The following is a 14,517-nucleotide window of genomic DNA, read 5'->3' on the forward strand; positions in this document are numbered from 1 at the left end:
TCAATCTAGCAGAGAAAGGTATGACATGATCCAGTGGGTGGAAGTTGAAGCTAGACAAATTCAATCTGGAAATAAGGCATACATTTTTGACAGTGAGGGCAATTAACCACTGGAACAAGTTACCAAGGGTCATCTTCATCACTGACAATTTTAAAATCAAGATTGGATGTTTTTCTGAAAGCTCTGCTCTAGGAATTACTTTGGGGGCAGTTCTATGGCTTATGCTATACAGGCGGTCAGACTAGATGACCACAATAGTCCCTTCTGGCCTTGGAAACTACGAACTATGCCCAATGAAGCCAATCTACTGGAGTTAAAGTGTTGGCACAGTACTACATAGCATTGTCCTCTTACGCTAGTACAAGAACAGGTTTTAATTTCAGTTTACTTGCTGTGTAACTCAAAAGTGAGCTAGAAAAGATGGGCCTATCATGGATACACTGTTCATCTGATAGTCATACTCTAAATTTGCTAACAACTCCTCATACAATTATATATCTCACTTAAAGAAAGCATCAAACGAGAGGCTGTGTAGTACAGCGTGCTATGTAAGTGCTAAAAACGGTTACTGTAGATGTTAACAAATTATGAAGAAGGTTTGAGGTTTAATTATGAAACAAGATAGAGAAAAAAGCAAATAAATAAGTATTACACTCCACTAATGCACATTTTCTCCATTGTGCTCATTATAGAAGTTTTGTGTCACTGCTTATTCTGGTTTTCAATTAATGAAAGTTAAAGCACTAAGTGCAACAGCCGCCACATCACATGGGCATTATGGGCTCAGCTCCACAGCATAACAACACCACGGTGAATGCAGCGGAGATGGAAGCTGCTGGACTGACAGCGCTGGAATCCCCTCTTCAACCACGGAGGGGTTCAGCTTTGGCAGAGGCAGTGCAAGCCCTCCCCCGATACTCCTGTTCCTCAAATCTGACATGGAGGGGGCTTTCTAGGGGTGCTGTCTTGCAGTGGGATGCCAAGTCATTCACTTATATGGCACTGGCTTGAACCAGGCCCGGACTGATGGCCAGATTGAATGGCTGCTGGATGGTCTGCATTCCATTAAGCAGGTGGCCTCATTCCGGTTCTAAATGACACCTCTGTGGATGGTCTCAGCAGATCATAGAGCGTGAACTCCCCAGATCATGGTCCCTCCTAGATAATGTGAAGGTACATGCCTTGTGGGCGAGGGTGGGAAGCTTATGCTATTGTTGTCCATGCTGTACCTGTTCTGTAGATACAGTTCAACTTAGAGTGGCTTTACTCTTTGCCAGGATAAAGAACTTTACATTCTCTGACTGTCAGGTGTCAGCCCTGGCAGCTCACCCACACTGCAGAGTCAAATTGCCTGTGGCTTGACTGAAGATATCAATTATTCCCAATAAGTGTCAGCCTGAAACATTGTTCTCTGCAACACTGACTCACCCTTTGTAAAATGGGGATATAAAACCGAGCTCTATGGCTCATAAACCTATCCCTCCTCCCCCATCAATTCCCAGCTGCTTCCTCTACCCGCTGTGGCTTGATACAAACTCAGTGATCCCATCACAGCCTGTGTGACAAAAGCATTTGGCAGCACACAGTGCACTGGGAAGTCCTAACTTGTGAACAGTGAGGTATTAGATATGACAGAAGAGCCCTGCAGTACCTGACAACACAGTGAGGGTGGTAGTGGATGTTGTGGGCTTCATCTGTTGTATCTCAGGGAGGATTTTGGAAATACAAGCTCCTGAATCTCCCACACCCTCCTGCTTCTTAATCCTGTCTTTTGGCTTTGTGTCTAGGATCATGTAATATCAGAGTCACATCATATCCTCTATGGGGGAGGACTATCCTGCAATAGCAGCGGGGTTGGACTCGATGATTCTGCAGGTCTTTCCTAGAGATGATCCCCAACCCAAGCCCCCCTAATCTTTTTAAAAGTTCTGTTCCAGATCTTAATGTGGCTCAGGCCCATGGATAGACTTCCCCATCTCTGGCTTTCATAATCCAAATCCCACTGTCGGGTAGCATCTAGATTCTCATCACTCACTGCCAGGAATACAGACACAGACTTCTAACGAACCTCCTCCAATCCTCATGCTCCCCATATTACATCAGTTAATATTTGGTCTAAACACCAGGGGTATGCCACAAAGTGTTTGAGAGCCTGGAAGAAAGATGTCTGGGGTCTGAATTACTGGGCTTCATGGTTATAGCTCTTCAGTTCCTTCTAAAAGACAGAAGATGAACAATGAGCCTATGAAAGGCTAAGGAGACCAGTCCCCAAAAGGGTCATGGAATACCCTACCCGCCATAGCTCTTTTGTGTGTCCAAGAGTAGGGACAGGTGTGTGAATGTATAGAAAGAATGAGAATGTGAGAGAGAGATTGTGTGTGTGTGTGTGTGTAAGAGACAGAGTGTATACGAGTGTATGGGGTGAAGTATCGGGAAGGCAAACAGATGAGCTTACCTTATGAGGGAGATATTTTTCCGAGACACCTCTTTGAGATCACTGATGGAGGTGGTCTTTCCTGCAAAGCAGTAGTTGGGATTGTAGTCCGTCATAATAGTGGAGGTGCGCAGCCTGCTCAGTTTGTACTCAGGGCTCTGTAATTCCAACTGCATAGCTTGCAGCTCTTGATGTTTCCGGCGATACACTAGAAATAGAGCACAGTGAATCAGAGAGGCAGACTGCCCTGTGAACATGAAGGCAACCAATACAGAACATATGTGCTGAGGAACTGGTCTAGTGTTCAGACTCCAATAAATCAAAATAAATGGGGGCATTGTCAACCATCTGTACTTCGCGTACATGCAGAAGTCTAGGTGCTTCTCCAAAGCTCAGGCTGAATTTATCCAACTTGTTCGGTTTAGAAATTAGGCTAAGAACAAGCTCACTTATGAGTCTTCCAGTATTTCTTGATTTGAAGAATAGGGTGAAATCCACAAACAGTGAACTCTGAAGTAACAAATCTGTTTTGTTAGAGATTGTCTGGGCTTCAAAGTATCCAGATCCAACTTTCCCAAAGTTCAAGGGCATTTGGATGCAGGGTTTTGGTTAAGAGCCTAGCTTATGAGGAAGTTCAATAAAAGTCCATGCTTAGTTGCGTCGTATCACAATGTTCACACTGAAATCTCTTTAGAAGTAAAATCTCTCCCCTCACAATGAAGTTATGTAAATAAAATGACTTCAGTTTATGAAACTCCCTCTTGATTCCCATAAGCATGAAGAGAATCTAGCGTGTAAGTGTAAAGTTTTTAAAGACATCCATCCACTTGATCAAATGTTTCTAAACCTCAGGCATGGTTCAAATTTGGGGGAAAGCTGAAATCAGTTCTTATAGTCTCAGAATCAATTCACTTAGCTGTTACGTTAGCTTTCCATGCCTGTGAAAGACAGGCATTTCTTAGGAAATCACAGACCAAAGCTAGTCTTGCTGTGAAAGTAATTCGAGTTGCACATGTAAGTTTACAAAGTAGGGCCCAAGCATGGACAGACCCAATAGTAATTTTGCCACTGACTTCAATGGGAGCAAGACTGGGCCCAAAGACTGTGGCTGTACTGGGTCCTATGTCGGCTCTGATAGATAAGTCACTGAGAGGAAGAGTTTAAGGGGAAAACATCCACTAGCAAAGGGGGATGGGTTTAATGACTTATTATCAAGCCCTCCTAGTTCTCCTTTCACCTTATCATTGCTCTTGCTTTGATTGCTTGTGCTCTCATTCTGCTCATGAGAATGATAGGAATGGCCAGAAAGAATTTGGTTATTCTTCTATTCACTGAAAAGTAATTAGATCCTTAAGGGGATACTGTCAGAACAGAAATTGTACATCTGAAACCATGTGTATGTATTAATAGCAACATCTGAAATTCTTAAACTGAAATAACTACACAAATCTAATTTATTAATCACCATCTGACCTTCTCTGTGTGTGTATTTTTAAAAAGCGTTTCCCTCAGTGTGGACAATGGAAAGACTGGCTAGTTTGAATAACTGGTTCTCATGCATTAGCACAATAATCCTGGTATGTTTAGAGTAGGAATATAGGCATGGGATTGTTTAAATAAAAATTTAAAAAAAGATGCAATCAAAATTCTGACAAAGGCCATGAACATCCATGTCTTACTAAACCATAATTTGTAAAACTGGAATCTAGGCCAAGGTTTTCAAACTTGGGTAACTGAATGTAAGTACCTAAATACATATTGTCGATACCCTAAACTAAAAGAGGACTGATTTTTTTTGAAAGTGCTGAGCACTCACAGCTCCCTTTAAAATTAGTGAAAATTGGATATTGTGGTCTGACATTTTTATACCCCAAATTACACAACAGTCTCTCTTTAAGGATGCAATCATGAGAAGTATTACAATGCTGCAGTCAGTCACTGGAAGGACCTTGCCACTAGCTAGTAAAGAAAAGGAAGACAAAGATGGTATTTTAATTATACCTGGATATCCATTTCCTGCCTGGTGAAATATAAAGTGTAAAACTATTGCTCAAACTAAATTCCCCCCCCCCCCCACTTTTTCAACTTTCCCTTCACAAGGAAAAATGTCCCTAAATTGGTTGTTTTGCTTAAAAACATTTATCAAAAAAGAAAACAGATGAGTTTTCATTAAAAAAAAAAAAACCCAACACAGCTTAAAGCCTGAGTCCTCATGCCAATGTCTTGGCTCTGCTAGAAATGGCTTAGGTGAGAAGCACAATATGCTGCAACTTTTGCTGCTCTATGCACATTTCGCTTTATGAGACACTCACCTATCATGATCCCGGAAAAAGCCAGAATGAGGGCAGCAACCAGTGCTGAAGTCACAACAGACAAGACCAAGGAGAGGGGGAGATGAGCCACGGGGTCAGCTGAAAGAGATGCATAAGGAAGGGGGAGTTACTTGTTTTAACTGATCTCCCTATGGTCAGGCCAGCCGACAGCAATTCCGGGCCTCAGGGCAGGACAGTCAATGGGCCCCCATGGACGCACAAGCCCCAGATGCGGTCCGCCTGACATTTGGGCAGTGCTGCTCCTGTGCTGGCTGGTGCCCAGCAAGCTGCCGCAAACACTGCTATGTGCGCTCTTCCGGCACGGCCAGGGATCGCACATGCCTGCCTGGTAGGGCCGCCAACTGTTTAACTGCGCAAACCCAAAGAACCTTGCCCCACCCCCTAGCCTGCCCCTTCCCTGAGGCCACGCTCCTGTCCTGCCCCTTCTGAAGCCCCACCACCTGCTCACTCCATCCCCCCCCCCGTGTCGCTCACTCTCCCACATCCTCACTCACTTTCACCAGGCAGGGGGTTGGGGTAAGGGCTCTGAGAGGGAGTTTGAGTGCAGGAGGAGGTGAGGGGTCAGGCTCTGAGAGGGAGTTTGAGTGCAGGAGGGGGTACAGGCTCTGGGAGGGAGTTTGGGTACAGGGTGCTGGCTCTGGGCTGGGGCAGGGGGTCGGGGTGCAGGAGGGGGTCAGGGGGCTGGTGCTTACCTCGGGTGGCTCCCAAAAGTGACCTGCACACCCCTCTGGCAGCGGCTCCTAGACTGGGGGGTCAGGGGGATCTCTGCGTGCTGCTGCCTGCAGTTCCCGGCCAATGCGAGCTGCGGAGTCAGCGCTCAGGGCGGGGGCACCGCGTGGAGACCCCCTGTCCCCCCAGGGGCCGTAGGGCCGTTCCATCTGCTTCCGGGAGTGGTGCAGAGTGAGGGCGGGCAGAAAGCCTGCCTTAGCTCCGCTGTGCTGAACTGCTGGCCGCGGCTGGGGGCCTCTGGGCCCTTTTAAATCGCCCAGGCCCCTGGGCAATTGCCCCCTTTGCCCCCCCCCGCCCCGTCAGCGGGCCTCCCTATTGTCATTTTTCAATGTAATATTTTTTTCTGTCCCTCCTCCCATTCACTCCATCTGTCGCTCTTGAACTGTGGGAAACAGAGGAGAACCTCTGCTGCAATCAAATTCCAGATCTCTGACTTCCAATGGCTCATTGTTTCACTTTCCTCAATTAAGTTTGAACCATAAAAACAGATGGTTTCCTATCAGGAAATTAACACACACACTCACTGGATATGAAAGCAAGGCCATAAAAATAGGGCCGGGGTGGGAGTGCGGGGGTAAAGTTAAATTGTCAAGCGGCCTGAGTGCCACCATCAATGCGAAGTCATACGGAAAGCAGGATGAGGACAAGTGCAGTATATCATCTGCTAAATGCACCCACTCTTAGGCAGAAAGAACAGCTGACTATTGGTGGGGAAAACCCTACTACATGGATGCAGTGTTAGATGGTTTGTAACATCCCCCTGCAATATCTACCATTTAATAACACTTATGGAGCACTTTCCAATCAGGGATCACAAGGCAAACGATGACCATCACCACACCCATATAAATACATCTGACTATCCCCATTTTACAGATGGGGAGACTGCAACATAAAGAGGATGAACAATTTCCCCAACTCAGTGGCAGAGCTGGGAATAGGACCAAGAACCCTGGCTTAGAGTTCCTCGCTCTACCTGCTGGACTCAGTACCTCTTCTGAACGTACATATGTGGGGAAAGCCCAGAACTGGAGATCTGAGTGTAAGCAGGGCAAATATACTCCACTCTGCTTACCTATGCTTTGCATTCAGCTCTCAAATGAAGCACTGACTGGGACTCTCCTCATTGCTTTCCCCTCTCCCATGATGTTTGCCCCTCCCTCTGCCTCATGCCTGTGACATGTCAGCTTTGGCTCTTGGGAAACCAAAGCTTAGGGTTGAGTTTGACTGGAAAATTCAGGAGTGCCATTTCAGATTTCAATGGCGAGGGGGCAACTTTCAGCAGAGGCCATGGGGCCACTTAGACCCCTGGAAGTTCTTGGGATTTTTGAAGGATAAAAAGTAAAAATCCAAAATCAGTCTGTTCCCGTTTCAGTTGCAAGGGGAGAGACCTCACTATGCTTTTCCTAGGAAAAGCTGAGACTCTGAAGCACAAGACAGCAGCCCCCAATGCACCGTTGGGCCAGGAGCACTTCAACACCCCTCTAGGAGCCGATGTTCTGGCCACCTTCACCAATCACAGCTTCTAGCCCAAGCACTGGGGCCAATCAGCAGTGAGGGCGTGTAGCACCACATGAGGTTGGAGCAGAGCTGCAGTTGCTTCAGCCCAGAGGACAGGTGGGTCCCTGGAGCTGGGTTGGGTAGGTCAGGGAGCAAGCTCCAAGCTGCCTGTGGGTCTCTGGCTGCTGAAGGTTTCAGGGAACAGAGCAGGTCTCTGGGCCTGGAGCCCAAGCTACTCTCCAGGGCAGCCCCAGGTGCAGCCCACAGGACGGGCCCTAGGGGGCTCCAGCCCCCTGCAGGTACTAGCCTTCCTCCTGGGCCATGGGCAGCACCTTGAAATTAACACGTGGCATGAAGCATAGGTGGGGAAAAAGAGCAACTCTCCCCCCACCCCCATACACCCCTAAATTGCAACCTTGGGAAAATTCCTTCTTTGTTTGGGGTGAGTGAGTGAGAGTTAATTTCAGATCAGGGCTTCTTTCTCTGATTTGTGCCAGACACAGTGTCAATGTAACCAAAGGCTCTTTAAGGGGCACTCACACCCACAGATCACACATCTTGCCCCTTCAGTGCAAAATATCACTTAACTGCTTCGAGCGCTGCCCAGTGACCCAGGTATATAAGGCAAAACACATCAGCAGTGCTGCCCCATGTGCCAGCTTCCTCGCCACTGAAGTGCACTGCATTTTCACTGCAAATGCCAGCAACAAAGGGGATAATTAACCAGGCTGCCTTGCAGTCCAGGTCATTAAAGAGGTTTTCACTATGTATTCACTCATAGACGTACCCATCCCAAAGGAGCCCCTTCCTCCCTGCACCTTCTTACCTACACAAGAGACGCCATCGTCAGCCAGGTCTGTCCCGGGCTCACAGAAGCAAATGACCTTTTGAGTCTCCAGATCAACACGGCACTCATCAAGCTCACAGTGGCTGCAGTTGAGGTGCAGCTTAATAGCCACCTCTCCATGCCCCTCTGTCACTAGGGAACAGATGAAAGAGGCTGAGTTGTTATTGTAGAGATGACCCAAGAGCTTTCCGCAGACAGCGACAGGAGAACTGCCGCATTATGGGATGGGAAATGCACAAGTGTATGGTGCCCAAGTGCCCCATACCGGGTGGAATGGGCCCTGTGTGAAAAACCTTTCTGACTGCCATTCACCCCTCTCTGCTGACTGTATTCCCACTTCTCACTGGTACCTGCATTAGGGGAGAGGAGACTGAAGGAATCTCAGCTAATAGTTTTATTTACAGAAAAAATCCCTCCGCTAAGCTGTCTTGGACACCTGCACTGTCGCCACGTTGAACCAGCTATGTTGGTGCAATGTGGCCACACAGCCCCACCCCCTTCAGTGAATCCTGCAATGCAGCAAGGCGTCCCGCCAGCTTTGTATTGCCTCTACAGAGCACAAGGGGCATTGTGGGGGCAGGCCCAGGGCGTGCTGAGGCCAGGAGGAAGTGTTGCTGGAGCAGTCCTGTGCCCTCCATGCTACAGCAAGCCCCACTGGGGTTATGGGAATGGGGGGAGGAGATACAAGTTAGGTCAGTCCTCAGGAGTTTTCTAGTCTGTGCTGGGGCTTAACCATCCACAGCATCCCCTATTGACCCACTGGGGAAATCAAGTTCACGTCTCCACTCTTGGGGCCAGCACAGACTGGGAAAGCTGCCACGGTAGCACACTCCATCTGCAGGAACTGGGGGAAGTGCCTCACTGCCCTCTCCAGCAACTCTCTCAGTCTGACCTAGGAGAAGCTTTAGTGGGGGAAGAGCTGAGCACTGAAACATTTTTCATAAGATCGCTCTCAGCTTCCAGCACTAGCAGAAGCACAACATATAAATCACAGGCTGACGGCTGGGGGAGAGGGGCCTGCTGGATCATCTAGTCCGTGCTCCATCCAGGACTGGAATGTGGTTGTAGATTGTTGTAAACCAGACGTACTCCAACTTCTTTGAATAACACTCTTCTATTTCAGGCAGCACACCTATCCCGGCAGTAGCTCCACAGACCCACACTTGCCACAGTTGCCAACAGAATACAACGCAACACTGGAACGCCAACAAATGTCCTTGTTTAACTTTCTGCCTACTCCCCCTACTGGCTGCCTTATTACACACCTTATAACAATTTGTTCCCTACAGTATTTCTTGGGTTCATTGTCCAGTCCAGTTTTAAACGACTTAAACGAAGCTTCCACCACTTCTCACTGTTAGGAAATGTTTCCCCAACAGCCTCCATTTTTTTCTTCACTCCCTTTCATCTCCTTATTCCTCATTGGACTACACTAAACAACTTCTCTCCTTCCTTGGTGTTCACAACCACACTAATCTACATTTTCTATCTAAGGATCTCAAAGCTTTTCCAGACACAGCCTACTCCAAACAGGAAGGAAACTCACGAGAACTGACTCCTGATCGATATCAATACCTTTTAGTGCGGGGGTATATAAAGTACCCAGTGGACTAATAAAGGACACACCATCCTCCCCATCCATCTCTGGGTCATTGTCTGCTGCAGCATTGCCACCTATGTCAAATCAGAAGGTACCTTAACATACTGTGGTTCATTAGATCTAAAATACAGTTAAGAATTGCAACATGCAAGAAAATTCACAGTATAAAGCATCCAAATGAAAAAGGGCAATTAATCAGTCAAAATATCCAGCTGGGATGTTTAATGGATGGTGGAAAGGTTTAGCGGATAGTGGTATGGACTACTGGCCTTTCACTTCTAGGATTTCAGCTTAATAACATTTGTGGATCTTAATTAAGCAAATTAATCTTTCATCTCAGTCCCAAGGAGACCATTGCCCACTAAGCCCAAACATCACCTTTAATCATTCGGATGCTGTGAAAAACATACAAACAGATCGTCCTATGCATTCATTTGGCTAGCAGCCTGGACTATGCCAATGCATAAGGGTTAATTCATCGCAGTCGCTGATCAGGCTGTGTACTCCACCAGCACTGGGAGTAACAGTCATCTGATCTGCTCTCTCTCCTCTACACCCTCGGGCCAGGGTGGTCCACCAGCGATGGGGGACAGAAGGAGCTTGCATGGGAAATGTTCAAGTGTGCCTTGGACAAGCAGAGGGTCTCAGAAGTGGAGCAGTAGACCAATATTTTGATCTGTTAACATGCACAGATGCCCTTCCTCCACCCCAAAAAGAGAGGGTTGTTTTTCCACTTTCATCACCTTTGACAGGGGAGAAAATAGCACACTGCAAACAAAAGTATCTTACATGAGGCATTCTGTTGAAAAAATCGTTACACATAATATCATCACAATCCATGTGGTCAAGCTAGAAATTCAGGCTAATTACTTCCTTCTAGTGTTTTGAGCCTACCATGGCCCTGATTTCACACCACAGTGGTGGATAACCAGGAGTAAGAAGTCCACCACCACTGAAAAGATGGGTGGCCACAGGGACCGATTATGGGTTGTGGAGCTGTTCACCCTATGATGATGGCTTTCAGTCTGGCCCATATCGGTAGTAATTCTGTGTCATTACCATCTGGTGGCTGACCTGGAGCCTACTGGAAAGGAATTAGGGGCCTCCGTTCAGTTCCTTGTTGACGAAAGCCACCATCATAGCTGTCGTTAATTGGCCTCCCTTGTGGCAGTCTTAGCACAAGAGCCAAGGATTGGACTATGGAGACCGAAACACCTGCCTTGCCCTTAGAAGTGATTCCTCTAGGGTTGAGGCATGCTGGTCTTAGGGCAGTGTGGAGGAAGTTTGGATTGCCACTCTCATGCTGAATCTCCTTTAAGGCTATGTCTACACTGCACTGTTAACCCGGTAATTGGCACCAGGGTCTGAGCATCTGGGTTAGCCCTGCTTGGGTGAGAGCACCTCCACAGCAAAGCAATATCTGGCTATTTCCACACTTGCCTGTGTGTGTCTGGGGGAATACCCCATGGTTTTTCATGCTGAGACACTCTAGGATTTCTTTCCCAGCCAATTGTGGGAGAATCTGTCTCTCCCTCACAGGGAATGGTGAGAAGGGCATTGGAGGACTCAAATGATTTAGCCTGTGTCCTCACTGAACAGTATGTGGGTTTCAGCCTGAGTTAAAGTGGAGTCATGGCTCTCACCACCCCTCAAGCTGGGTCAGCTAGCCTGGGCTTAAAGCACCTCCAGACCTGGATAAAGGGTGTTTTTCCCCCCTACATGGACAGTAAGTGGGGTGAAGACTAAAACCCGGGTTAACTCTGCAATGTAGACATACCCTAAGTGTAAACACTGGCCATCAGACTCCATGGCAAAAGCCCTCAGATGCTGGTCTGGACAACAGGAATGCAAAGCCTATGGCTCCTGCTTCTTCAGCATCATGGCCAAGAAATGAAAGGCTCAATATACAGTTATGAGTCAAGAATCACAGCAGGATCTTGATGGCATAGTTTTCCACAATGCAAAGCCAGGATTCCAGCTGAAGAACTGACATCCGGCTATTTGCTTAAAGGCTAAACAACATAAGTTCATCCAGAGCTAAAAAAGCAACACACAGACATCCTATTACATAACAATCATATATGCTAGCTATAGGAGAATTTCTGATCAGTGTTTTGCTGACTGTTAGCACTAAAGGAGGGGAAGGGACACCTTGAACATGAAGCCACTTTACCTATATATCCTCCGCCTCCTCCACCTGAGGAGCACCCCCCTCCACCCCCTCCGAAACCCCCTCTTGTCTCCCACCCCCACTTCTTCATGGCCTGGGGGCAGGATTTTCCTCCAGTAGCACCTTCCAGCAAGGACTTTCCTGACCACAGGAAGGAAGTGTTATCATTCCAGCCACCTCCACCACCTGCAGTTAAGAAAAGAGAAAGCATCCCACTTAAGTTTCTGTTACATCCAAAATATATATATCAGCAGAACGAATGCTCATTCCAAACACGTCAGCTGCAAGGAAGATCACCATATAGTGGTTAGAGAATGGGACGGGAGTCAGGACTGCTGGGTACTAGTCCCAGTCTGCCACTAACTGGCTGTGTATGACTTGTGGCCACAAACTCTCTGTGCCTCTTTTTATCCATCTATAAAAGAAGTGCAATACTGTAATGAGATCTGGACAGGAAATGGTATTTTTCCATGAAAAATTTAAAGAGATGAAAAATTTGAGATGGGGGGTGTAGGGGGACATAGGATTTTTTTTTATTTTTTTTTGGAGGAAATTTTCCAGTTTTTTCATGAAAAACGAACCCAAAAATTTTTTGGTTTTCAAAAGGTTATTGGTTTTCAAAAAATACTGAAATAATTTTTTCACTACCCCCCCCCCCCAAAATGTTAAAAGAAACATTTTTCTGCAAATAAATTAATTAAAAATGCAATTTTTCTTCACCACTTTTTTTGACTGAAACATTTTGACTAGCTCTAACTGTAATGGGCCGTTTTCAGAGTAGCAGCCGTGTTAGTCTGTATCCGTAAAAAGAAAAGAAGTACCTGTGGCACCTTAGAGACTAACAAATTTATTAGAGCATAAGCTTTCATGAGCTACAGCTCACTACTGTGTAAGTGCTCTATTGCCCTCTACAGGATGAAATCAGATATTCTCAAGTGTGTGTCTTTGGTCTCATATTGGTGACAGCTAACACAGAATCTCCTTTAGCTTGACTCTAGTTGCTAGCACTTTTTGCAGCTGGAGGAAATCATTTAAGCATATCCTTGCTGTTGTTGTGAAGTTCCAAGTGGCCAGAGTGTGCAGCACAGTGAGAATGGGGAAGTTGGACTGACACCACCACAACTCTTTAGTTTGCCATACAAAGCCGGAATAACTTGAGTTTGTGTAGTGGTGGGGGTGAATGACTTCCCCAACACTGACAAGTTATACGCAGAAACCTGAGCTCAGGCTATGGGAAGTAGAGTGGATGAAGAAGGAACTAACTTTCTATTACTCCGTCACCAACCTGGGATCTGAAATATGTTTTTAAAACAAACATTTAATTATCTTTTAAATGAATGGACCACCCAACACAAACCATTTTTCTTGAAATCAAATTCTGACTCACATTTCTACTACCTTGAGATATCTAATTTTCTGATATCAAAGAGTTTGTGCTTATACTCTTTAATAGTCTAAAATACTACAGCGATTCTTACTAGCGCTACTGGTGCCTTTCATTTGAGGAGCTCAATGTACTTAACAAATAGTAAATAGTTAAAGCTCACAACAGCCCTGGAGGTAGAGAAGCATTATCCCCATTTTATAGGTGGCCAAACTGAGGCCTAGAGAGGTTAAGTGACTTGCCACAGGCCACAAAGTAAGTGGATGTCAAGAAGAGAATTAAGAGTCCTGACTTCCAGCCCTCTGCTCTCTAAGCAGTCCCCACTATATAGCATTCAGTTTGGAACATTAAAAAACGCATTTCAGTGCCTCAATTCCCCATCTGTAAATTGGGGATACTAATACTTCTCTCTTTCAGACAACGATTGGGGTGAGTTAGTTTGAAATTGTACAAACTACCACATCCGTAAGCACTCAATATTGTTAATTGTGATTTTGTTTATTTTTGCAGGGGTCATGATGATTGACGGTTCAAGATTCAAAGCGCTGGACATTACAGAGCTATGGAAGAGGCTTTTCAGTCTCAGGAAACAAAACAAACAAACATATGTACATTAAAGTGAATTTCATGCTTGGGAAAGGTGCCAGACTGACAGTCTGTAAGACTGAAGTCCACTAACCACAGAATAGTACAATCCGAGAACAAAACTAGACAATGCTCTGTAGGGAACAATCCTGCCTTGGCAGGGAGATGTACTGGATGACAATAGGTCCTGTCTATCTCAGAGGTGGTCCCCACCTCTGTGGCTCATTCAGCCCTTTTTGCAGGGACTGCTATCCAGGCTGCAATATAGCCTTGTCTGCACTAGCCTGGGAATCTGTGTTAGCAGCTATGCTGTAGAAATTCTACATGATTTCCATGTCTACAGGGATGTCTTCCCTGTGGTGACAAGTCTCACATTTTCGCAACTTATGTTCTGTCCCTCAATGATTTGCTGAGACAAGGTGGGTGAGGTAATATCTTTTCCTGGACCAACTTCTGTTGGTGAGAGAAACAAGCTTTGGAGTTTACACAGAGCTCTTCTTCAGGTCTGGGAAAGATTTTCTGAACGGAGTAAATGTTCCTTACCTGCAGCTCCTGAATTTCCATTCAGCCCTGGAACAGATGAATCATTCTCCAGCCTTTCTGGATGAAAAGTATCTGTTTTGGCCCTGTAGGCCCTGCCACCACCTCCTGCTGCAATTATCAAGGGGACTGGCTCTCCATTCTCCATCTTAACAGGGTGAATTGAGAAATGAAGCTGGGGTTTACGTTATGTCAGACATGCAAATACAAGTTCATCTCACACGCTAGTTACTTCATGTTGCACTAAGCAAGCCCCTAGGACTGCTGAGCAGTCCAAATTACAATTGCATTATTCACGTACCTGCATCCAAAGATTAATGGATACTACTAATCGTACCATGTTCAGTGGAGAACAGCAGCTCCGATGGCTATATGTATTGTGCACACCAGTACTC

General features: G+C 46.2%; 1 protein-coding gene across 3 annotated transcripts in view; it reads right to left on the minus strand.

Moving 5' to 3' along the window:
• Positions 1–14,517, minus strand: part of ALK (ALK receptor tyrosine kinase) — a 527,922-nt gene that overhangs the window by 29,661 nt on the left and 483,744 nt on the right. Inside the window, exons 15-20 of one of the 3 annotated variants that reach the window (XM_074949139.1) lie at positions 14,126–14,270; positions 11,737–11,799; positions 9,419–9,517; positions 7,823–7,975; positions 4,747–4,845; positions 2,456–2,642 (exon numbers count right to left, since the gene is read on the minus strand). In XM_074949139.1, coding sequence (XP_074805240.1) covers positions 2,456–2,642; positions 4,747–4,845; positions 7,823–7,975; positions 9,419–9,517; positions 11,737–11,799; positions 14,126–14,270 — 746 coding nt within the window. Of the gene's footprint in view, positions 1–2,455; positions 2,643–4,746; positions 4,846–7,822; positions 7,976–9,418; positions 9,518–10,186; positions 10,307–11,220; positions 11,280–11,736; positions 11,800–14,125; positions 14,271–14,517 lie in introns of those variants that run through there. The other 2 variants (XM_074949138.1, XM_074949137.1) reach the window with 2 other exon arrangements.

Source organism: Natator depressus, chromosome 3, assembly GCF_965152275.1.
Source record: "Natator depressus isolate rNatDep1 chromosome 3, rNatDep2.hap1, whole genome shotgun sequence".
NCBI lineage: Eukaryota > Metazoa > Chordata > Testudines > Cheloniidae > Natator > Natator depressus.